The following is a 26,805-nucleotide window of genomic DNA, read 5'->3' as shown; positions in this document are numbered from 1 at the left end:
GTACACTGTACGTTTTGGGTTGTTACATAAAATTTTCATGTTACTTTACTTTTTATTTTATTAACCTTTCTTGAATGGCAAGCACATCTTTTCGATCGGCCTAATAAATTGAATTCCTATGATTAATGTGCCTTTATTCCAACCGTTTCCCCTTGTGTATTTTACCCTATCTTCTTAGATGCTATGCTGAGGATGTGTTGTTTTGACGCCGTTTCTACATATTGGGTTAGGTTAACATCTGTCACTCTACCAACTAGGTGGATCACACGTCTTCTGCCTTATTTATTTCAAAAGAGAGTTGGTGAATAATTTGATAAATTACCATCAGCATATATGTAAATAAGTCTTCGGAAGAATACTTGCAACAATTTACTAGGCACGTATTTTAATAGTGTATAATAGACGTCTGATGCGCAAAATGCAAAACTAATCGAGAATACTTTATTTGGTTTTATATTTGTCAATGGGGGTTAAGGTTTTTGAATTATAAAAATATCCATTTTATCACTAAAAAATATGTTTATACTGATTTTGCCATCTGTGCTCTTATCCTTCTGCACAGGTGTGTATGATTGATTAATTTCAATTCTCTTACCTTTTTTACAATAATTATGAAAACTACCAAATTCAAAGTAGTCAATCAGACTTGAAGGAGTTGTGTTACCGAAAGTGTAAAATATTTGGGCAAGACTATTTTAACTGTAGAATGTTTATTATTTTGTGCATGAAATGGTGAAAATGTTTTTCAGATTAATCGCGTAACCACGCATTCGACGTAGGCCCACGCATTTTCTTCAATAGGATATAGTTGAAGTTTTATTCACGGCAAACGATTATTTTCTAACTATACTGAAAATAATGGAATTAAAATTGCAAGACTTTTAAAAATTAACCCCTCCTCTTGAAATGGCATTATATGCTGCGTAGGTAGATTTTCAGATTTAGGACGTTATCATGAATTTTCAGATCTTCGACAAAATTGATATACTTGTAGAATGTAATTATTCATCTCTTGATTATTCAACGGAGGAAATAAACAATCCTAAGACTATTTTTTTTCTTATCGCCACGGGGTAATTTCCACCACTTATCACCACTCTATCCGAACCAAGATTTTTAGCATCATGAACAACAATGATATGAGTTTGCATGTAATTTTTTTGTAATACCACGACGCATTATTTGACAGTGAGAAGCAAGAATTTCTTTTTTTTTCCCGAAAAACATGATACAAAAATATCCTCCCGGGTGCTAAAAATAATTTCAACAATTTTCCGTTGAGAATTTCCTTAGAATTTGATAATAATTATTTTTTTATTTTTTTGCCGGAAATACTTTAGTTTTTTTTCAACTAAAGAGAGAGAGCTGAATCAGCGGTACTGACAAATACCTATGAAAAAATTTTTACAGCCCTTCAAGAGGATCAATTTATACTTGATGTTGTTAAGTTATTGACACTCACTTTACTACTCTCCAAGGTTTTTTACAGAAGTAAAAGTTCATTTTATTCACAATTCCCTTCGTTACCTTATTCGATAGTCTTATTTCGCAAATGCGGAACACAAGGACATTATGCCAAGAATGGTTCTAATGCCGAATCTGTAGAGTTAAATATATTTTTCGAAAAGTTAATTTATTGCTTTTATGAATAATAATTGAACTCATTCTTCTATTTCATGTCTAAATCCTTACGCTACTTTTCCTCACCTTGGGTAGGCAAAGCATTCATTCATTTTTGAGGGTCACTTGGCTGCTCTCGAGCGGTTTGAAGCCAGTTACAAATATGGCTGGAACTCGAACGAGGATTGGAAGCTTCGCGAAGGGAAAAATAATTCTTCCAAAAGGTTTTCCTCCTGAGGCATTCACTGATAAAACTGATTCCAATACCACATCAACGCTCACTCATTCTGTGCCCATAGTATCAGTTTCCTCATTATTCCGATTGCCATTTCATAACTCAGCGGACCATGCACGTGAACGATTGGATTCGTGTTGTCCACACACAGCTGCAAGAGTTAATTAATATAGCCTTGAGCATTGACGTTTCCATACATGTTACCTTATACTGATGAGATAAGTGCATACCCAATATATTATAAATGAGAGTTTATTTAGTGCGAGTATGATGTGTCTTCACAGAGGAGGAGGGTATTGAGTTACGCCCCCCTGCTAATAAGGGAAGTTGGAAATTTTATAAGGAAGTACAAAAGGTAGTGGGATAATTTCTTATTTGTGGGTAAATTAAATTTCTAGAAACCTTGGATATCAACATTTGACACCTTTTCCGAGTGATGAACAGGTGAATTTCGGATGTAAACCGAACGGCTATCTAATTGTGAATACGAGATCCCTTGTCAGCTATTCAAAATGACTCAATTCTTTAACTACTTATATCTTGAATTCAGGACCAAATTGTACCTTGATAATAAAAAAATCGAGTCTTTCCTGGTCGATGGAATAAATGCAGTGAAACTTATATGATTGAATAATTAACATGTGCCGCAAAATATTAAGTTATTTATTATTATTATATATTAAAATTACCTCATATTTATAATGTTAAGAAAATATCGGTGCACTGCCAAAAGTATTTTTTGACCAATGACATGTAAATAAAATTTACTATATAGGAGCTGATAAACAATCTAATATGCATTAAATTTATTCGCTGATGGCTGCTAATAAAAATATCCACTAATATTGACAACATATAAAAGTCATACACCTTGGGTAGTGAATTGCATTCTTTAATGTAGACAATATTCATAGAAACATCTAATCGCCATTATATTGCTTTGCAATGTGCATCGAAAACTTAGATAAAATTCTGGTGACCAAACTCAAATAAAAGAAAAATAAAGATGCCTTCGGTGAGAAGGTAATTTGTTGGAGTAATCGTGTTCATGTAGGCTTCCTGGGAGATAAAATGTTCCATTGTTCCTCTCCTAACTTTGAAACGTCACTGAATGATTTTTCGCTTTGGATAAAGTGTGGAAGTATTACTACTAACGCCATAATACTATATTAAATTTTTACTTGTATTTTATTCAAGGTTCTCCCACACATTTGAAAATCGTTTCGGAAAGGTTCTTAATGGCAATTTATTGCAGTTTTGAGAAATTTCTATTTCTCTGCCCTCCATTATTTATTCATTCATTTGTCATTGACTTTTAATAACCTTTAAGCCATGTAAAATGCTTACCTTTTTCCTCTACCAATATCAGCAAACCTTCGCCGTACCTGTTTTCATTGAACCTACTTTGCGCCTTGATTTAACCATTAAGGTATCATCAGCGTTTCATATTTCCTCGATCCACTCTTTCTGCCCTATTTCGATTTCACCTCTTTGTTTCCTTCGTCTACTCACTTCTTCTCTTCGCCCACCATATTAAAAATCTCAGCGTTTGCCTTTCTCCTTGTCAGATGTACTATTTTCTCATTTCTCCACTGCGACCGAATTTCATAAGCTTCCCATCGAAGACGAATCTCCTGCATCAAAGACCAGGTCTCATATGCATAATGTAATTCCCTCCATATGAAAAGGATTTCACTTTTCTTTTTCTATGATTTTACTCAGCTTGCCAGTAATCATTCCTCTCCATCGTGCAAATGACTCTCTTGCTAACTTCAACCTTCTTCAAATGTGTACGCTCCTTCCAGGATGTTCCTCTTTCTTTTTAATACTGCCTCTCTGCATAAATATCTCCCCTGGTCTTAGTTTTAACCCCCACTTTCAATATGTAACTTAGTATTCATACTTCTTGAGAATTTAATTATTATTATTATTTAATAAACATTGCAGTAGTCTTCAATAAAAGTTAAAGAATGTGTTTGCATAAGTATTAGAAGCTATTCAACACATTTCCAACCTTTTAATACACTGAGCTGATGCTTGAAAATTGGTTGAATCAGTCGTTATACGGGTTTTTGCGGGAATGGACTTAAATCAAGCATCAAGCTGCCATCAAATATTTGTTTTTCAAAGTCAATACGCCTACGCAAATCAAAGATAAGTTTGAAGCTGAGTAAGGAAATCCTGCACAATCATTTACGACCGTGAAACTTTGGGTAGTTGAAGTGAAATTTGACCGTACCAGCTTGGACGATAATAAGCTTTCGGGACGGCCAAAAAATAAAGCAAGAACCGATTGAATCGGAAAAGTTCAACAAATAATACTAGACGACCATCGAACTAAGGGCAGAGATGAAGCAGAGGATATGGTCATATTCAAAGAACATATTTGGCATGCATTGAGTGAAGAATTGAATGACTATCCCCATTGGGTGCCTTGTTTGATCACTTCGGAATGCATGCGAATGAACATTTTAAAGATCATTTTAGTGCGTTCTAAATGAAGCGATTCAGATTGTTACATAAAATCATGAGTGTAGATGAAACATGGACCCACCACTACACTTCTGAGACGAGTGTACAGTCAAAGCACGGCTCCGAAAAATACAAAAAAGCTTCCCGGGAAGGTGATAGTTACTGTTTTTTGGGACATCGGTCATCCGTTATTTTCAACAAGGGGAAAAACAAACGGAAGGGTATGACGCATCATTACTTGAAAAACCACAGACAGAGACTGCGAAAAAATGACCGCATTTCAAAACAAAGAAAGAATTTTTACATCGAGAAAAGGAACCTGCTCAAACTTCGGTGGTTGGCATAGCTAATCTGACATCATTTGAGCTTCGAATTATTTCATCACTCACCGTATTCACCAGATCTGGCACTCAGCGAGTTTTCCCAGTTTCATGAACTAAAAGTTGCGCTTCGAGGACTTATTCTCAAAATATGATATGGTTATCTCATATACAAACCTCTTCTTTGCTGAGAAACACGTCAGTTATCATGTGCAAGGTTTAAAAAAAGTTACAGTACCTCAGAAAACATTTTGCGGCGAAAGAGGAGGTAATATTAAAAAAATAAAATGAAATTTAAGTTAAAATCTCTCGTTTATTTCTTAGGTTGGGAATATTTCAGTATACACTATGTCTCCTTCCTTCCATTCCATGTACTTCCTTTGGCACCTAACACACTTTTCTCATGATATTATGATAGTTCTCCTGATAGGTTCACCCATTTCAAAGGTTAGGAGACAGACGAAAGGTAGTCCACGCAGCGTCAGTTCCTCAGTGAGGCGGCTACAAAGGCGTCTGACCCCAGTGGGTGGCCACTGAGTGATTGTGTCACGATAAAAACACTGTTGAGGAAGGCTATTGGAGACCACCTCGATTATTATTCCCAAGAGTATAATTGTGGACACTATAGAGAATATGAGTCCTGGCACTCTACAGGACTCGACTGAATCGGCCGTGTGTCCTGGCCGACAGCGGGGGAGGCAAGGTTTCCAAGGTTGTCATCTCACGAAACCCTTGCGAAGGAAATATGCCAGCAGCAGGACGGAAGACGCAGAAGAAGAAGAACAAATAAGTTAGAATAGGAACTTGGAATGTAAGGATAATTTTGAGGACAGGAAAATTAGAATATATTAAGCGAGAGATTGAATGAGGAAATGGAGATATTTTAGATATATGTGAGATGGAAGGATAGCGGGGATAACTGGAGTGACAGTTATAGATTAATATGCAGCGTTGGGAACGAGAACTAACTAGAGGTTCAATACTATTGAAAAAAGAGGTAGGGAGAAGTGTAGCCACCATAGAAAAAGCAACGGATAGATCAAGATATACATGCAACCGTGCAATCAATCATAAGGAGAAAGAAAACGTTACGATATAAGATCAGTTAGAGGATATAATCGCGTGTGTTCCTTTCAGGAAATATTAAATAGTTCATAGGGAATTGGAATGCGACAGTAGGAGAAGAAAGAGATGGTGATTGGGTGGGGAACTAAAGTTTAGGTACGTGGAGTTACCGCGGAGAAAAAGAAATTACGTTCAGCAAAAAACAAGGGTTAGTCATTACCAACATTTGAATTAGACACTACAAAAGGCATAGGTACCCATGGAAAATGCAAGGTGATTCAGAACGGTATCAGTTAGTTTATATTATGGTTAGGCCCGGATTTGCACAGCCTCTCGGGAGCGGATACGGACTCATAAGACCGCAATTTGGTTGCAATAAAGTATAGTTTCCGTTCCAAAAAGATAAGCCATATGTGGCGGGTTAGGAAATGGAATGTAAAAGCATTTAATGGAAAAACAAGGAAGAAGTATCAGCAGGCTGTAAAGAAAATCATGGATGACGGTAGGAGGATGAGTAATATTGAAGAAAAATTGGAATAAATCAAAAAAGGGAGAACGAAAGCAGTACATGATACTATAGGAACTTTAGGTGGGGAAAGGACGAGGAAACCATGGATCACGGATGAAATTAACAGAAAGATAAAATGAGAAAAGAAAAAAGACGAATGTAAATACAGAGCTTGGTAAATGGAAGTATTAAGAGTTAAACGATAAATTGAGACGGGCAAAAAAAGCAAAAGAAGCATGGTGGAAGACACACTGCGAGAGTATGGAAATTTTGCAGAAGTGGCAAAGTGGTTCGCTATAGAGTAAGGTTGAATAAGTATCAAGAAGGAAGAAGGGAAGATCTGTGCCAACAGTTACTGTTATGTCAGGTGAAATTATAGTTGAAGTGAATAACTAAGAGCGATAGAAAACTGTATCGTGAAGAAGTTCGGCCAACAAGAGTTGACATAGAAAAGGAGCATGGCGTAGAGGGAGATAGCTTAGGTCCATGCGTACTCGACAATGAAATAGAAAGGGCATTAAGGGAGATGAAACCAAATAAGGCCGTTGGGTTGCACCACATTCCTATGGAACTACTACAAGGTTTAGGAAAATGTGGGAGGAAGACTCTACATGGGCTGAATCTTAGTATCTATGAGGAAGAAATCTGACCGGAAGACTTTGTGAGATCAGTGTCAGTTCCTATCCCTAAAAGGCAAAGGGTACTTCATGTGAGGACTACAGGACAACATGTTTGATATCCCACGCAGCTTAAGTTGTTCTCAGGATCATAAACAAAAGGATAGAGAGTAGGGAAAATGATTACTTAGGGGATGATCAGTTAGGGTATAGGAAGGGGAGAGGTACGTGTGATGCCATTGCAATAATGCGATCACTAATAGAGAGGAATAAAGAATACAATCAGAACATATTTGCCTAATTCGTACATTTTGAAAAACCGTTTGATGGAGAGGATTGGGAAAAACTATTGAGTATATTGAAGAAAATAGGAATAGATTGGAGCGAAAGGAGGCTAATCCGCAACCAGTACGTCTCACACTCCTAGGGTGGGCGTTGGGAACGGAGAGTCCGGATGGACAGTGTTAGAAATAGGTGTAAGGAAGGGTTTTCCATCGTCACCGGTGCTGTTCAACGCATATGTGGAGGAAATGATAACAGACGCATGGGTTAAACTGGTGGAAGGTATGAAATTTTGATGGGAATTTGTAAAAAAATTATGTTTGCTGGTGACCAAGCTCTAATTTTTTTAGTGAGCTAAGGAGTTTCAAGCAATACTGAGTGAATAGAAAATTTAGATGAATAGATACGGGATTGAAATCAACATAAATAAAACAAAGGTTATGCGATTTTTTAGAAACAAAAAGGCTAAGCTAAACATTATAATAGGAGGGCAAAAAATAGAGTTGGTAGGACAATTTAACTATCTCAGAAGTGTTTTTGAACCAACACGGCCAAAGTAATAGGACCATTAGGAGAAGAATTGCGCTAGAAATAGAGGCTCTTACAAGGAGGAGGGGGTTTATGACAGGGACTGTGAGTAAGGATACTAAGAAAAGACTCACTGCACTGCTCTCACTGCACTTCTGCGCAGTGCTCGATTATTAGACTCATATCCCTAAGGCGAAGCGACGACCTACAGTCCAGCTGCTTACAACATAACTCAATGCATACGTACGCGCATGTTCAGACTGTGCCAAGGTCAAACACGCGATGCTCCTCCCCGACCCCAGCCGCAACAAGCCAATCACAACATTCACAGCGACAAGCCTGCAACCCTAGCTTAAACGATCGAGACACACAAAAACACACAGACACGCAGGCACACGCGCAAAAGTGAAATAATTTTTTTTAATTCAGGCCATAATGTCAGCTCAGAAACACAAGCGAACCGACTTTACGCTAAAGAAGAAAAAGAAGGTCATCGTCGCCGCGAAGAAGGAACCAAATCTGTCCCAGTTGGTCGGGGAGATTAGCAAGAAATGGAGTGTCGAAGTTAGACGAACCACCGTGAAGGGCATTCTCAGCAAGAAGGGTGCAATAGAGGCTGCAATCAAAGCTGGAGTTCCATCAAAGCGCATGAAGGCTCACGACCCGACGCTTGATGAGGGAGTGCTCATGTGGCTGAAGCAAGCAAGAGGACATCTGCTAGTCAGCTGCGATCTGATCAAGGAGAATGCGATGAAACTTGCCGAGCTGATGCACATCTCGGACTTCATGGCGAGCGACGGTTGGTTGGGCAATTTCAAGAAGCGACTCGACATCACGTTCAAGACAATGTAGGGTGAAGCTGGAGCGGTGGATTCGGAATCACTTCTTAATTGGCAACAACAGGTCCTTCGGCCCTTACTGAGGCAGTTCTCCGCAGACGTCTTCAACCTGGACGAGACTGGACTCTTCTGGCAGCTGCTCCCGAATAAGACCATGGCTTTCAGGGGAGATCAGCGTACAGGAGGGAAGGAAAGCAAGCAAAGGATCCCTCTTCTGGTTGGGGCCAACATGAGCGGTAGCCAGAAATTCTCTCTTCTGGTGATTGGTAATTCCAAGAGACCCCGTGCCTTCAAGAACTAGGAGATCCCAGTCGAGTACAAGGCGAACTCTAAGGCGTTGATGACGGCGGAGTTTTTCGAGATGTTGCGTGCGTGGGACGGACAACGCCGCCAGCAAGGACGCAAAGTGGTGGTCTGTCTCGATAACTTCCCTGGCCACCCTCCCGGGCTTCAGCTGAACAACATCCAAGTCGTCTTCTTCCCACCTAACACGACAGCCAATTCGTAACCAATGGATCAAGGATTCACAGAGAGCCTCAATTGCCACCACAAGAAGCTACTGCTCTGCCGCCGGCTTGATGCTATGGACGAGGGAAAGCAGCTCAAGTTCACGTTGTTAGACGCTCAACACGTCGCGCGGCGCGCTTGGGTGTATATCGGCTAGCCGATGGCAAGGAATTGTTTCACGAAAGCCAAGTTCATCGAAGAGGAGATCCAAACTGAGGAACAGGAGTAGGAGCTGCTCGAGATCTGGTTATCTCTGCCTGCCACGGAAAAGATGCACGAGAACGGGGAGATCGAGCTGTCTGACTTTCTAGAAGTCGACGAGCGCCTTGGGACTGGCAGGTCTTTCACGTTGGAGGAGATTGCGGAGGAGATGCTTTGCAGTGCGGAGCTGGTGGAAAGCGAAGATGACGAGATGACTGTCGAGGAGGAAATCGTTCTTTTCGAGGAAGCCCAGCGCGCTTGGAGTACCGTCCGGAAGTTCATGCAACAGAGAAGCGGGAAGCCCGGTGTGATGTAAGTGTTTGCTCGGCTATAGGGCGAGATACAAGATAACCGCCGACTGAAGATGCGCCAGCCGACGATTTTTGAGAGCTTAGCAAAAATTGATAAAATAAAGCTGTTTGAACAAACTCTCGTTACTATGCCCCCTCTCGCTATTTTGCCACTCTTGCTCGGTACCGACAGGTGGCATAGTCACGAGATTTGACTGTTAATTTGTTATTTAATTGCAATTACAAACATTATACGAGGGGGGTTCAATAAGTACCCGTGTTAGAAATTAAGTAACCATTTTTTCAATTTTTTTTTATTTTTTCGATATAGTCCCCTTTTAGAAAGATACACCTCTCCCAACGTTTCGGCCATTTTTTTAACCCCTCCAAAAAATAGTATTTTTCCAACTCTTCAAAATACGCCTGTCTCGGTGATAACTTCCTCGTTTGAGCTAAATTTTTTTTCCCGTGAGTCATTTCTTCATGTTAGGGAATAAGAAAAAGTCGGAGGGAGCCACATCGGGTGAATACGGAGGGTGCGGCAGCAATTCATAACGTAGTTCATGCAGTTAGGCGGCGACAACTCCGGATGAATATGCTGGTGCAATGGGGCAATCGCGACACCCATCGGGCCGACAATTTTTTCATCGCCAACTTATCATGTAAAATATTAATTGCCAATCCGGTCGACACACCCATGGCCCCTGCTACTTCACGCACTTTCGTTCGTCGATCAGCGAGAATCATGGCATAGACTTTTTGAATGATTTCCTCGGAACCACGTCTGCCGGGCGTCCTGGTCGCCCCTCATCAAAAACGGATGTTCGCCCACGTTTAAATTTGTTGAATTAATATCTAACTGTAGTCATAGATGGCGAAGTGTCCCCGTAAACAGCATCCAACTTTGCTTTTATCTCCTCGCATATCTTCCCATCCAAAAACAAAAAGCGAATTACCGAACGATACTGCTCTTTTTCCATCTGAGCAAAAATCACGAAACATGTCTCACTCGAATGGCTGCCAAATTCAAACTAACCTTTAAATCAGTCTGAAATTTGTTTCGTCGTCGTTTGAAAGATGGCAGCACACGATGATAACATAAACTTTTCTCAGGAGCGCTCTTTGTCGTAAAACACGGGTACTTATTGAACCGCCCGTGTATAAATGTTATTTATTTTTATTATTTAAACCGCCATTGAAATAATTATTGAGAGGTAATTCGTGAACTCAAAAACGATGGACACATTAGGGCCAGGATGCAACCTATTTTTCATCAGAATTTTAGAGTTTATGCTGACAAACGGGTTACCTCCTGGCCACAATACGTCCATTGTTTGTGATTGCCATGTCAATAATATTTTTGATTCTATTTTCTATTCACTTTTTAAATAGAACAATTTATTGGACTTAATTGCAATGCCATGCTTGTTTGGTGTATTAGTAATTGGTCGAAAAATGTAGTGGGTACTGAACCCAATTTAAATTAAAATATAGAATATAATCGATAAATTCTTGTTGATGGAATTGTATTTTTTTAATCAGTTCAAACCAATTACGGGACTGAACTCCGAGCAACATTTTCAGAAGTGATGTTTATGGTTGTCACAGAAGATCCCTAGCATATGAAATAACTAATTCAATAAACAATAATATTTTCGACTTTTCCTTCGCCTAAGACATTTATGCTTTAATACTATTTATCTCCATAGCAAAATATTGACCCAAGGCCACCAAAACTGAGACTCAAGTGATCCAATGCTTACAGATAACGTACTTAATAGTGCTGGTTTATTATTCTCTTCCTTCTCCATGGAAATAAACAAGCCTAGCAGGTGGTCCACGTACGTTGTGGACGGAGGTGGTATTTAGTTAGTTGCTAAATGTCTCAAGTGATACATTTTGAGTGGAACAAGGAGTCATTTGCTGTTCATAGAGCAGCAGAGGTCGCACAGGTACCAATTCTGACGTATGCAGAATCAAAGTATCTTCTCTTATTACCTGGTCTTGGCTTTATTAGTGGTGTAATACGAGTATAAGCTAGTACAACATGAGTCATTCGTTACCAAGGGATATGAGAGTTATGTACTTAATATTGGAAGCGTTTCTAAGGAGTAATAAGGGGTGCAAAATTAATCAAGCCACTTTCTCATTATTTCCTAACTGTACTCAAGGACTGTGAGTATATACTCTTGGGTAGTTCAACCTGAAGACCAACTGAATAATTTGGAGGGATTTCCACGTACTATCATGGGTATTATAGAAAAGATGGCCTAAAAATCATAACTACTAAATTCGAACTTGAGGCCTGAGGAATTACAATTCTTCACTATGGCCGCCATGCCAATCCAATCCAAAAATATTGAGCAGATTATATCGATGAACATACGGTCGGCAGGTCAGCAAGTAATATGGCCTCTAAGCTAATTTATCGTTTCGATAGATACTTTCTTGCATAATTTCTCTGGTAAAACTGAAGTAGGGTGTTGGTATTGGTTTGTCACTAAATAATAAATTTGTTTTTGCTATGAATGACCTTGTGTAATATCCTCCTTCACTACATGAAGCCATATGACCCGTTTCTCTTATTCCGCTTCCTCAGTGGTGCTGCAACACTACGAGGTGCGTGTCCTAGGAGCCTTCGTGACCCGCGGTAACGCCGCCGTGCTAAAATGCCACGTGCCCAGCGTGGTGCGGGAATATCTGACAGTGACGTCTTGGCTTCAAGATGGCAGTTTCAACATTTACCCATCCAGTGACGGTGGTAAGTTGGGCATCGTATTTTTTCACAGTGCGTTCATCTTCATTAATCATAGATAGTCAATGCGGAGTACGAATGCGACGAGCAAGCTGGTGACCATTCCGAAAAAAGACTTCACCGATTGTTTTAAAAAGTTGAAGACACCTAAATGAGTGTGCATGAGGTCCCAAGGGGAGACGTATGACGTTTGATTCGTCTTGTGGAAGGATGTTTTCATCATGTGCCGTTTGATTTGAAGAAAGAAAATTATTAGCAATGTTTTTTTAAGTATAAACTCCAAACACTGATCGTTATGCTCATTTATAAACAGTGGTGGCAAATTCTTTTAAAATGTCATATTCTCATGAAGACGGTATTTGGCAAGAAATTATTTCTTTAAAACTTTAGCCATCTAATGCCAAATTGTTCCAGGTAGGCTAATTTTCTAAAAGCATTATATGGCTGGATCCTTTCCGGAAACAGCTCGCATATGTTGATAAATGATAATACGTGAAAGTTAAAGGTTGTAGTAAATATAAATTGAGAGCGTAATAAGTCAGTTAAAATGGTGAATGAACAAGCCTTATTTATCTAGTAAGTTAAATGTTTACAATTATTACGTAACAGCTAGTCAATTATAGAATCAGATTGGTATGAGATAATAACCAATCATAAGACAGGGAGAAATCTTAGATTTTAAAAACATAGGATGATTAAGTTTAGGTTTGTTGCGAGGGATATAACTAATCATGTACATTCCAAAAAGCTGTGGGAGATGCCGCGACAGTAACTTTTAACCGAGTCATCCACTAAATGTGCACAGTAAATTAAGAAGGATGTTTCAGCTATTTAGGAAGTGTTTTGGAAAAGGTGCGTTAAAAATTATTGAAGTAAAAAAGAATTTTTTAACTAGATAATTATTGGTAAAGAGTTGGAAATATACGACAGAGACCTAAAAATGAAAGAAAACGCTAGTGGCAGCTCTAATATGTAGTTTTGAAGGGCACGAAAAGTGACTTGCTGAAAGAAGAGAATAAAAGTAGATAAGAAGCTTTTGAGATGTCGGTGTGGGAGAGAATTTAAAAAATAAATTACTATTATTAATTACAAATGATTAATTTATAGGTACGAAAGTGAAAAAAAAAGTTTGTCAGAGGAATTTTGAAGAAAAGAGGATAAGTAGACGAATGAGGCATCAAGAGACTATGAGATGTGGAAAATGGTAAAATAGGGGATAATGGAAATGCAAGGTAAAGGTAGGAATAGAATTAGCATTTTGGAGTTAGTAATGAAGATAGAATGTATTCTGGGGAAACCAGTATTCCTTCATCAACCTCACCCTACTAATGTTATTCTTTACTCCACGGCCTTTAATATTCCTCATGCCGCATATTTCCTCAATTAGTCATCTAAAAAGTTTTACTTATTCACCCAACAGCATTCTCTATTCGCTAAATCTATTATATCCAAATAATTTGCTTCTTCTTAATACAGTATAGCTCTTAATTTTTGTCCATTCCATCTCAACATCCTCCAATGAACTCATATTATTTTGATTTACAGTCTAGATTTCTGAACCATACTGCGTCAAACTCCATATTACTGTCTACAGTTTCCTTATATATACATGTTTACTTTGTGTGCAGGAGGAATATGAATGACATGGGTAAGCACATGGTGCCCCAAAAAAGTAATTTTATTCTCAAGAAGCAGGAAAGCAAAATCAACCATTATATTAAAATAAAATATGCTAGAGTAGTTGAGACCATAATGTGTCTGGACTGTAGTTTATAGGATAGTTGTCATTGCATTGGGGACATTAGATGAAAACTTATGTAGCTGAAAGTTAGTTTAACGCTTTAATATCCCTTTCACCAATAAGTGTCCCCTTATTTTATTGAGAAACCAAATATTTGCTATAATTTGGTATATATGCAACAGAAACTGCCGAAAGCATCGAAAGCAGGGTTGTCAGCTCAAAAGAGAATATGTTGAACTTTCTTCTCCTGCCTTAACCTACAACCCCTTTGTATTATTTAAGTAGCCTAAGTTGAATTAACCCTATGTATATTGACAGCGTGCTCTTAACAGTAAAGTAATATGACGACAAGTTAATGCATAGATAATATGATAGAATAATATAATTATCCAAAATTCTAAGTAAACATAAATTTATGTCGGTTCGACCATAAAGGTCTCTAATAAGTACAGAAATATGGCAACAATAGGCAAAAGAAATACAAATTGTGACCACCTCATATGAATAAGTGCAAAAATATATTCCGACTTGAACTGTAACTGCTTCATATCAGAAAAAGGCGAATGAGCACATACTAAAATGTCGGATCGCGATACTCCTGGGGCAGAGCGTGGGACTGCTGACCGGAGGGCCCGGGCTCGTATCCCGGGCACCTCTCTCAGACACCCTCAGCTCCACCCAAGCTGTGTGATTTTTCGTATACCACATCTTCCTAAAACTTAACCGGCACAGGTAAAGGAACTGGCCCCCTGCCCTGATGTGTGAATTCTACACACAGTCGGACTTAGTGCTGGGTGAGCTCTACGCTCACCTACCAAACCAATTCCGGGTTGATTACTGCTTTTATGGTTTTTATTTAGATTCCATTGTAACTAGTATAGCCTAATATCAGTAATCATTTATAAGAATAACAGCGTTTTCACTGGGAAAGAATATGATATTATTAATATTTAACAAATAATTGAATGAGGTGACATGCTTTTAAATGACAGATATAATCCTTTAATTTCAATATTTCATCACTTTTATGGACGTGTGAATGGAAAATATTCAGTATTTTGTAAAATTTTTCATACTAGTTAAGTATAACTGGATGAGCTTTGTTTAGATCCAAATATATTTACGACGTGAATAATGGATTCTTAATTAAGACGGTGAAGTTCCGCTACCCATACAAATAGAAAATATGGAGGAATGATGGTTATAATTAAAAATTCATCCATAACGTACTTCCGTTTCTTTGACAATGGTAGAAATCATATTTGTTTTTAATATTCTCGTTTCCCATCCGCCTCCTCTGAAAGGTATTTGCTATCAATTGTCCATTAAATACCAGCATAAAACAGATGAGGTATCCAATTTTTTATGTATTTTTGTACATATACGTTAATGTGCAACATTGTTTCATAGTTTTTATTTTGATCAAAAACGTTAGCATGGCATTTTCAGATGACCAAAGAAGGAACAGAGCACATAAAAGTTGTTGTCATTTGTCCTTAAATTTCCTCCCCTGGTAGAAGCATAAGTTGTGTATTTCTACTAGTACTTTAGGGTATGAATACATGCACTAGTTTTTGCATAGCACTGCTAGTAAAACATCAGAACACACACGACAAGTACTTAAAGTCGCAACAGTACTCGTAAAGCGTGAGTTTGTCCCTTGATTCAGTACAGGCCTAACGTCGACATTTATCCGCATTTTGCAAACTCCAGTCGGCCATACTTCATCACTTCATTCCCAATCTGGAGTGCCATACTGGGAACTCTATCATCTTCCCAACAATAGGTTACATTTGGACTATACTAAAACTTTAAAGTTGAGTATTTCTCCATAATAGTTTGGAAATACTTCTGCTAATACTGCCAAGGTTCTTAAGAATTTTTATACATTTAATAATTAAAACAGAAATCCTTTCCTCCGGTAAATTTACTTATATGTAGAACGTACTACTTTAGCTGATACTGCTTTCACATATTGAACTTCATGCAACTAGATAATTTTACGCTCTCATGAATCAGACTTTGGGTTTGAATTTTAATTTTTTGAAAGTATAAAAATAAAAACTTATTTCATATTATTTTTATTTGACTGCCTCAGGACGACATGTAACCAATTTTCCCCATTTGTGCAAGTAACCATTGTAATCAGAAATTATTTTATCAAGCAAATTGAAACATGCAATGCTAACTCGTGTCGAGTACTTGTTTAAATACAATGTGGCAACACTGCTGGCCATCTATTTGTTCCTACGAAAAATAAAAAGTCCCAAAATATTTGAAAATCAACCATTCTGGGACGCTGAATAACATCAAAGATATCGTAACGAGATTCCCTTCGACCCGTATTCCAGGAAGCGTACCGTGGCAGGCAGAGGTGTTCATATCGTTGTGTCAATTTTGCATGTGGTGCTAATTTGGAGAAATGTAGTAATTTGTACACTAATCTGCAAAAACCATTTTTCCCCGATTTATTCTACTTATTTTGGGAAAGACCACGTAATCGTGAATCGAAATAAATTTTAATGTAAAAAATGAAAGTAAATAATTCGAAAAATGAAATAATGTAATATGTACAGAATATTGTTAATTTCTTTTTCTGAAATAAAAATCTTCAGTGAAGCATGGGAAATAATGTAGAGCCAACCATATTATAATGTAATTTTTATTATCTTCTAATTAGACTGTAAATAAAATTTTTGCATGTAGTCATTAAAACATACCGTTCCAAATGGGTTTTCCGACGATTCTTATCATAATATTATTTTCCTGGAGGGCCCGGGTTCAAAACCTGGGAACGGCAGATCTTTATCAGTATTATCCCGATCCTTAATTGAGGATCTTTGTGGTGAGCACCTTAAGTGAGTCCGTTGGATGGGATGTTAACCTGCGGACCCATTGGCGCCTTTCGATAAGAATAGGTTAATGTCAACGCCAAATTTCTCTCCACCCTGCCTCCTTTCCTATCCATCCCTAATAGCACTAATGGCCTCAGCTGTCTGTCGCCTCCCCTAAATCTAATACTATTCTACTCAAATCGCTATCTTTATTCACGGCTCTTTTTACATTCGCTAACGTGGTTGTCTCAACAAGTTTCAATAATTGCAGAGAATTCTCTAAGCTTAAGTCCATATTGACATTTCCTTAAACAAATTTGTTAAATTTAAGTCCATATGAAGCGCAATGCGTCACGCAAAATTTTGATATGCATATTAGCATTCCAATTAGAAAGTATATTTAACTTTATCCCACTTACCATGTTTTGATTCTATCGCATCATATTGAGTTAGAATTTAAGTAACATCAAGTAAATAATCCTTACACAGCTACCAAAATGAAGTAAGTAGCTAAATCTAAATAACTTTCCGTCAGTTCTGTCTGTCCATTGGTCCAGAAAGTATAAGGAATGAATTGACACATGCATTACTTTAACAATTAAGGTCTTCATACGCCCATAAATAATGTCTTTTACCTCCGTTCCAATGTCGGATTTCATATCCATCATCATGGAATTCATTGGGAATGATGTATATCGAACTGCTCAGGACCAGGAAAAGGAGTCATCTTGTTTGTAAAGATTAACTCTCCCTTCAATTATTCCCCCGTCTAAGTAAGTATTGACCAAAATCGCTAGCATTCTGGTTCTGAAAATTTGAAAATATGGAAATCAAATTCTTCATAAATCGTTAAAAAATATGCTCCAATGAGATTCTCGAGGAGGAAGAAAACGAATTCCGATATCAGAGGGCATAAACTGGTAAAAGATAAGACCTTATCCTTGGTCCGCAGTCGGGTAATAAGTCACAGGGTAAGACAATAAGTAGCGAGGTAGAAGGTTCAAGTCTGCGGACCAAGGTGAATAATTTTCTGAGGAAGAGAAATTTTCAAATAAAAGTTAGGAATTGATAAAGGAGCTCAATGCATAACTTAAATAATTTGTTATTAAATACTGAGGGAGTTTAAATATCTACCACACCCTATATTGAAATGAAAGAGGTATTTTTGTAAATCCACACAAACCTTTTTAAAAACAAGACCTGTGTTTCGTCATTGGACGTAATTACCAGGTAGTTATTCAACATCAAAACCAGGTCGTATTTGAATAAAATTTGTATGGTATTACAAATTTACTTCTTTTATGCCAATATGCTGAGTAAGTTACATAAAGTTACTCCTTTAGAAAATTTAAACAATCTATGCGGTAGTTCCGACTCATTGCGTCCAATTTGAATTTTCTCCTTCGATAAATATAAAATTAGGAACGCCCAATTTTTTAGTAGAAACCGTATTCATTATCTTGATCCTTGAGAAAAAAATCAATATAAGTTCATGCCAAACTCATACTGGCACATTTCGACACCACAAAAATTGCAGATGACGTGAACTTATTAAAGGTTTCGCGATGCGCACTCTTATCTTTGAGGGAAATGTGGATAGAGGATCTTAATGCATCGGTTTGGCCGGGTGAAACTGAACCTGAAGTCAGCCCTATGTATGAAAAAATCAAACAGGAAAGAATGTAAGCCTGAATAATAAGAGAAATTCGATGAAGGTAGTGATAAAGGATTGTTAGATGAGGTACTAATAATATGAGAAAAAAGAGAGAGGCAAAGAGTAACGCAGGCATACCTGTAGACGTCTTGTACTCGTAAGTCATGTTAGATAGACAATGTGGAGAAAATGGACAATTTGAAAGCTGTTGAAAGCAAAATTCAGGTATTTAAAGAATAACTTTCAGGAAAAATTAAGAGTCTGTGCCATATTGTGCAACTTGTCAGTATTATTCAAATTTGGAATGCTTGACATTTTATGCCAATCCAATTATATATTGAAATCAACCTTTTATTGAAATCTCAATATCCAATTAAAAACTCAATTACCAAGTTTATTGGGACTATATTGATCTAATAAAGTAATTATATTGTTCCCCTTTATCCATGCTTTATACCTCGATATGTGAATTTCACACGCCGTCGTGCTTAGTACTAGGTGAACTCTACCATTACCTATCAAACCAATCTTAGGGCTGATTAATGTATGTTTTATGGTTTTTATTCGCTAATGCTCATCTGCATAGCTGTCACAAAATATGATAAATGGGAAAATGGATCTGTATTTCATAAGTTTATGCATACATACATGGTGTGTCCGAAAACGATCCGACCTGAGTTTATATCTTCGCATTGGTGATAATCATCGTCATCCGAGCCGTAGCATCTTTTAAAGTAGTCACCATATGATTGAACCACACGCTCTCATCTGTGCTTCCACATCTTGAAGCAGTCCTCGAAAGCATATTTTGGAATTGTCTTCAGTTGGCACGTCGCATTGCTCTATGTCGTCGAACCGCTTTCCCTCGTGCGCTATTTTCAAGTTTGGGAACATCCAAAAGTCGCAGGGAACCATATCGGGACTGTACGGAGGCTGGCAAAGCTGTAAAACCTTGTGTATTGCCAAAAATATAGGCACAAGGTTTGATGGATGCGCTGGCGCATTTTCGTGGTGAAAAAGCCAGTCTCCGCTTGACCAGGGCACGATGGTTTTCTTCTCACGACATCACGCAATCTTTTCAAAACTTCAGCGCAATATTCTTAAGGAAGAGAGGAACAGAACTCCCTCCCACTCACCAGACCCAGTTCTGTCCCTCTCTTCCTTGATAAAGGTGGTCACGACCACCGAAAATTCGAAAAATAGTCTCTTTTTTGTGTGTTTCTGTGTGTTTTTGTCTGTGTCCACTAGTGCTAAGTGTTATACATTATTATTCACGTCCGTGAGACTTTTAAAAAGTTATATATATATATATATATATATATATATATATATATATATATACATATATACATATATATACATATATATATACATATATATATATACAAATTGATATAAATATAACATGTATGTGTATGTATGATGAAATATATAATTGTCATATTCTAAAAAGAATATTTCTTGTAAAATTCTGTTGGTTATTATAAATCATAGTGTAAGAAATATGTCAAAATGATATGGGAATGGCAATAGTGAGAAATCCGTTTCTTTTTTAACCTTGGGATTTTTGAATAAAATTTAACCATTAGCATAATTTATTCCCTTGCAGATCCATTCTTTAAACCCCACTTAATGAAGGAATATCAGGAAATTAATTACTTAAATTTGGAAATGATTGTTAGGATAAAACCAGTGGATATATAGACGAAATAATTCGTGTAGCGAATTTATCTTTGCTCTGGCTATGGCCTTGAATTTTGCGAGAAAACAAAGAATCTGCACTCTTCGTATTCTGAACTATTTTGTCACTATTTTCAAAACTTCTGTCATATTGTGGCATAAAGTTGGAAACAAGGAGTTGAAAGCACACCTCAAAAAATTACATGAATGAATACCGATTAAAACAATATAATAATATTTTTAAGTGACACTTTTTTGGGTAAACACTTCTCTTCCGGTTATCTTGGAAAGCATCCGCCTCTTTTTATTGCCCAGTCGTTTGTATCCGACGCTGCGGAACGTAAGGCCCGGAGAGGGTGGTAGGGAAAAGAGGGAGCACCGTGGGAGCCGTCGGGGGAGTGAAAGGAGTAGAACACATAAACTGGGGTGGGCTGTCCGTTGTTCTTGGTTTGTGTACGGATATGTAATTTCAAACTCAAATATAGCGAATCCGGTGAAGTCTCGAGGGTTCAGTTGCTGCTAAAGTGGGCGCTATTTCCGCGCATACGGAACGCGTCATAAGGAACAACTCTGGGTTTTATTTACACGTGAGTGGTTTAGAGTATCACGGCACTGAGCATGAAGTCCTGGGTGTGTAGCACTGAGAGAATATCTCGAAATCTTGAGCCAAATGAGGGTAATAAGTTTTTCGGCCTTAGAGATAACGCTGCATACATTCGCTGCTCAAACGGGTTTAAGCTGAGAGTTAGCATTTGAAGTAGATCCGTGTAGACCTATGCACGTTTGTAACTTTGTGGGGACTTTGACCCGAACCCGTGATTCCTGAATCAAAAATTTCAGTGCTACATGCGTAGGGCCGTGCAATTAGTAATCTCACAATATGACCCTAATTTGACGGTAACCACCATCAGAGAGTAGCTGATTAAATTTCAATGTCCAGAGAGTAAGGCTTATGTACGAGGTAAAATGCAGTATCCGTTTTAATTTTGAATTTTAATGTGTCTACCCAGTATCTGCTCCGCGAGCCTTCGTAATGTACTTCAATAATGTATGAGAGATAAACTTAGCGATACTCTCTGATTTTTATGAAACAATATTTCTGAGGTATTTCCCATAAATAAAAAAAAGATTTGTAACATGACGGTCAATGATTAAAAGTTTCAGACGCTTGATTTTAATATTTTAAATCTTGCAAAAACTGCAGCACCATTTATTGAAATGAAGATAAGTAAGAGATTTTTTCTAATGACTGATATCTCATTGGAATTCTGAATTTCCTCTTGAACTGGTGTCTAAATGAAGCGTACTCATTTGACATGCACATGAATTCTGCAATTCAATGGTTTGCTGACTTTGATGCTAGGTCAGCTTTAGCCCTCGAGGTGAAATAAAATCAGTGTTGATGCTTGTATCGACGCTTCCGTTGGTGTCACGTCAAAGGCAACAAAGCTACCCAGTGACCTCGGGGTGTCGGTAGGTCCAAATTTAGGGGAGTCGAGGGATGGACTATGCTTGTTTAGTTAACGGCAAACGAGCGCTCAGCTATTCCAGTTACCTTCTCTCCGAGAGACTTATAAACTTATGATGCAGCTTAGGGGTATTTGTTTTTCAATAACCTTTGGGTAATCCTTTAACGGGGTGGGAATTCCTGACTCAAACCACACGTGAAAATACACGATTTTTACCGGCAAACCAAATATGTCATCTTTGCAGCTAATTTCTCATGGAGAAGCGTTATGCTGATAAAGGTATCTACCATAAAGAGCAATGTATTCGATTAACTTAATGTAATTTTAGAAGGTAATTTATTGGAGGATGAAAATGAAGATATTTCCAGATGGGATCTTAACAGTAAATCTAGGAATTCCAAACATTGATTTTAATTTAATGGATTTTTGCAATACATTTCATAAATCAATGATCTATTAAGTTCATTGGAAGCCTATTTCATAGAAGAAATAATATATTTATTTTACATCATACAACGCGTTGAGGTGCAGTTTTCAATCTCTCCTTAATCTCTCAAGTATTCTCTCCCAAGAACCTCCGAGTTAAAAAATATCTCTTTTTAGCAGAGAGTATAAAAATTCTGGCATAATATTTTGCAATTTATTACAATAATTACAAATTTGACAAGAGTAGGAGTCAGAGAAATTTTCAGTGGATTTATGACTTGAAATGGTTTGCATTTATACCACGTTTTGTGGTTAGAATGATTTAGTTAAGCTCTTGGGGAAGAAGCTCCATTGAATACCAAAACCGTTTGAAATACAAATTTCGTGTTTTTGGGAATACAGTTGATTGCATTCAGTGGCATTAAAATAGAACAAGTAAGCCTTGAGCTTTGAAATCGTGAATGGTACGATATTCCGTTCAGCCACATGGGAATGAAATGGCGTGGTTTCAGTTTCCGTTTAAGTCAAATAATTCACCACCTTTACCTCGGGATTTCCGTCAATAATTAAGGGTAATTGGTAACAAAGGGCGCCAATTAATCCGAAGCACATTGAACAAAATTTTACATGATGGGTGCCCAGATTTCGGGATATTGACTTTGAAACGGTGGCGCCAAATAATACTGTCATATAATTCGTTGATAAAGGCAGGGGATTATTTAACTCTGACTAAGGAATGTCTCTGCAGTGTCAAATATTAAATTTGTATTGTGTGAGTGTGTATAACTTGTTCTAGAACGCCTATTAATAGGCATTTCCCTTTAAGGAACTAGCAACTGATGTTATTCGTATCAAGCCGACCGAGTAAACGAGTGACTAATGAACCCGTTGACTAACCCTTAGCGTCGAGAGTTTACGCTCAGCTAAGAGTATTGAACTTCAATGATCTAATTGCGGTTTATTTAAATGTTCATTTTTGAGATCATAATGACCTAAATGATATCCTAAATCTTTATTTCAATGAATTGCAAAAAACCACATTTCACCAGATATTTCTCATTTATATAAAAAGGTTGAATAATATTTCTACCTCATAGTAGTAACATCAATAGGAAATAGTAGTTTGGTTAACCAAATTTCACAACAGTAATTCGATTGATATCGATTAGGTGGTCAATCTCATTCCCAGTACCAAGTACTTGCAGTTTTCTGGTAAATTCTTATGCATAGAGAATTACTATGATTGCATATCTGTGAATCTCTTGAAGCGAGGGGGTGTAGCAATATTTAATATCGTCAAAGATTTCAATAATACCCCACTACAAATATTTCTTAAAGATTCAATCTCCTTCTAAGTACTTTTTTATTTATAATAGACCCTGAGGGCACGAGACTATGAATTTAAAAGACTAAGTAATATTATCCGAATGATATACCACACTTATGTATTGAATACTTATAATTGTATGCATAAATATTAAAACTAGAAATCCCATTGTGGCAATTAAATAGTGATATACTCTAAGCAGAGAAAGTATTCTTTCCCCGAAAGCAATCTTCCATTTCTTTATTTGAAGGGCAAAGAAGCAACCTGATACATAGTATCAGGCAGGGCCTAAAACCATGTCTCAGTAATAAAAATGCTGAATTAATTATTTGCTAATTCACTCCTGTATATTGGAATGAAATCTTCACCGCTCGAAATACTTGCTCCAATTCAAAGTTTTAATTGATTTTTCTTCTGTCACAAACATGCACAGCTAACATTTTTGTGTCATTTTTAAGATAATCGGGGAACAGTGCGTCAGATGTTTTACCAGCACATACAACTCTAAATAAGGCATGCAATAATTATTCACTGAAGATCATATACGAAAATTCGCATTTCAAAGCAACGCGATTGATCCTGCGAACAGTAATGCACGGCTTACCATCGAAAATTTTACTACAGTATATCCCCAAAAAATAATTTTAATTGTGTTCCCTATCCTCTCTATAGTCCGTTCTTGAATTCAGGTGACTTTTTTGCGCACTCTAATGTGAAAAAACACCTTCATGGAGATCGATGCTCATCATTAGAAATATGCAAATTATCGTTGATGCAGTACTGGAGTTAACATAAATAAACTTGTATCAATACAAATTACAATTAGACTTGCAAATGACATTCTATGCTCTAATCTATGCAAAAATAATTTTTTTTGTAAAACTGTATGATCACTGCTTGTTGAAAATTTCAGTGACTTGTTGGATGAAACATATTTCATATTATTTAAATAAGAAATATATAGAAGTACTTACTGTGCAGTAAAGAACTTAGACCAGCAAAGTTAGACAAAGAAAAGGAACATAAAGTAGAGGATGATAGCTAAGGTCCAGGCATACTCGATGATAAGATAGAAATGGCATTAAGGGCTATGAAACTAAATAAGGCAGTGGGGGTGGATAACATTCCGGAGGAACTACTGAAATGTTTAGGAAAATGTGGGAGGAACAGGCTATATGGGCTAATTAGTAGTAACTATGAGGAAGGAATCTGGCCGGAAGACTTGGTGAGATCAAAATTAGTTTCTATTGCGAAAAAGGTAAAGGCTATATCATGTGAGGACTACAGGACAATAAGTTTGATATCCCACGCAGCTAAATTTGTTCTCAGGATCATAAACAAAAGGATAGAGAGGAGGCCAAATGATTACTTAGGGGCTGATCAGTTTGGGTGTAGGAAGGGGAGAGGTACATGTGATGCCATTGAAATTATGATATCACTAATAGAGAGGAATATAGAATACAACCAGGAGGTATGTGCCTGTTTTGTAGACTTCGAAAAAGCGTTTAATAGAGTGAATTGAGAAAAACTAATTACTATATTGAATAAAATAGGAATAGATATTAGGGACAGGAGACTAATCCGCAACCTGTACATGTCTCAGACTGCTCAGGTGCGAGTGGGGAACGGGGAGCCGGATGGGCAGTGTTTGGAAGAGGTGTAAGGCAGGGTTGGCCATTATCACCGTTGATGTTCAACCTGTATGTAGAGGAAATGATTAGCGGGAATGATTATTGAGAGGGGTTTGTTGGGAGAAACCCTATGGGGGCAGGAAAAATGGATGAAGGGAGCATTCATCGGCAGTGGGATGTTGAAGACTGTAATAGAGGGGAGAATGTTAGGCAAATGTGGAAAGGGAAGGAATAGGATAGGGATGTTTGACGGGATGAAGGGAGGAAGGAAGTACTTAGAGATGAAGAGTGACCTAATGTAGACTAGGTTGCTGGATTGAGTGTTGTTAGGAGTAATAAAATATTTTTTTGGTTGTTTTGTCCATCCAAAAACCTATCTTAAACGGTAGATAACCTAATAATAATTAATTAAATTTCCCCATATTAATCCGTTATATAGCGATTCATTCGGGTGACTACGACTCATTTGGGATGTTCTCTCTTTATATAAATGCTTGGGCTGTGCTCTCAGTACTGCTTTATTGATAAGGATACCAAATTAGCTTTTAAAAAATTCCTAGATCGCTCCCCTATTATTTTTGCAGTAAGATATGAAATTATCTTCCTGCAAACGTAATAAATTGGATAGTTGCTGAAACCTATGTTTTATTCTTACTTGCTATGCAATATTGCTTTCAATCTTCAGTTCAGAAGCTGGCAAACTTTAGTTTTTTTTGCCAACATCAAAATATTAATCACTCTGAACTTTGCTTTGAAATGTTGAATATAGAATCATCAAATCCAAAGGATTTAAATGTATCGTGTTACAGTTTCACCAGAATAAGTATTCACAAATTTTCATTTTTGTATTAAATTCGAAATTTGTTTGACTGCAATACTTCATTCATATATTTCAATGTCTGATTCCTTACATTTTGAAAGTACTTCCATCGAATCTTTACTTGGCTAATATATTTTCTTTCTGCCGTCTTAAACTTCCTCGTGGGTGTGCGTGCAACGAATCCATTTATCTAAACGTATGCCTCACCCAATTGTTCCTTAAGTTATTTAGAGTCAATGCTGTTTCCTTCACTCTTCATTTCTCTGCACTTTTTATTTATATTTATCTGAAATGGCTGGTATTGTGTTGGAAACTCCAAACACTTGATAGAATAAGCTTTGTATTTATTTTTACAAGCAACTCTTAGATTCATGTTTCGGCTTCAACATTAAACGAGGGTAGGCTAAAAACTAATGCACACATGCTTGTAGACCTAAAACAAAATAACCTTCAGAGAGAATCCTGGTGGCACGTGAAAGAAGCATTCCCCTCAACATACATGCGCAGCTTTGAGGTTGTTTCATTCATCCAGTGTATTTCGAGAAACGGAAGTATGGATACGTGTTCTGGTGCTATGTCAACGCGAGTCAAACAGCGTGCTGTTATCGAATTTTTAACTGCTAAAAATGTGACTCTTACTGAGATTCATCGTCGTTTAAAGGCTGTTTATAGGAACAATGCTGTTGATAGATTTACTGCTAATCGATGGGTGGTAAAATTCCATGGTTGCGAGCCTGGAAAAGCCGTCATTATTGATGAAACACGCAGCGGACGTCCGATCACTGCCACAGGCGATAACCATCGCAGAATCGTCAAAGATATAATTCAAAATGACCGCCAAATCACTCAAAAACGTATCGCAAACCGTATTGGAACATCCAAGGAAGAAGTTTATCGTGTTTAAGGCAAACTGGCGCCAATAATCTTGCAAAATGACAACGCTCGTCCACACACCTCGCGCGCCACTGGAGAGGCTCCGCGAAA

General features: G+C 37.5%; 1 protein-coding gene across 1 annotated transcript in view; it reads left to right on the top strand.

Annotated features, from left to right (window-relative positions):
- Positions 1-26,805, top strand: part of LOC139685698 (cell adhesion molecule Dscam2-like) — a 523,226-nt gene that overhangs the window by 199,327 nt on the left and 297,094 nt on the right. The window contains exon 4 of the mRNA XM_071582700.1: positions 12,084-12,245. Within this exon, the coding sequence (XP_071438801.1) occupies positions 12,084-12,245 (162 nt within the window). The remainder of the gene's footprint in view (positions 1-12,083; positions 12,246-26,805) is intronic.

Source organism: Hetaerina americana, unplaced genomic scaffold, assembly GCF_022747635.1.
Source record: "Hetaerina americana unplaced genomic scaffold, ioHetAmer1.1.p SCAF_12, whole genome shotgun sequence".
Classification (NCBI taxonomy): Eukaryota; Metazoa; Arthropoda; class Insecta; order Odonata; family Calopterygidae; genus Hetaerina; species Hetaerina americana.
The sequence above is the reverse complement of the archived record's forward strand: the minus strand, read 5'-3'. Positions and strand labels throughout refer to the sequence as shown.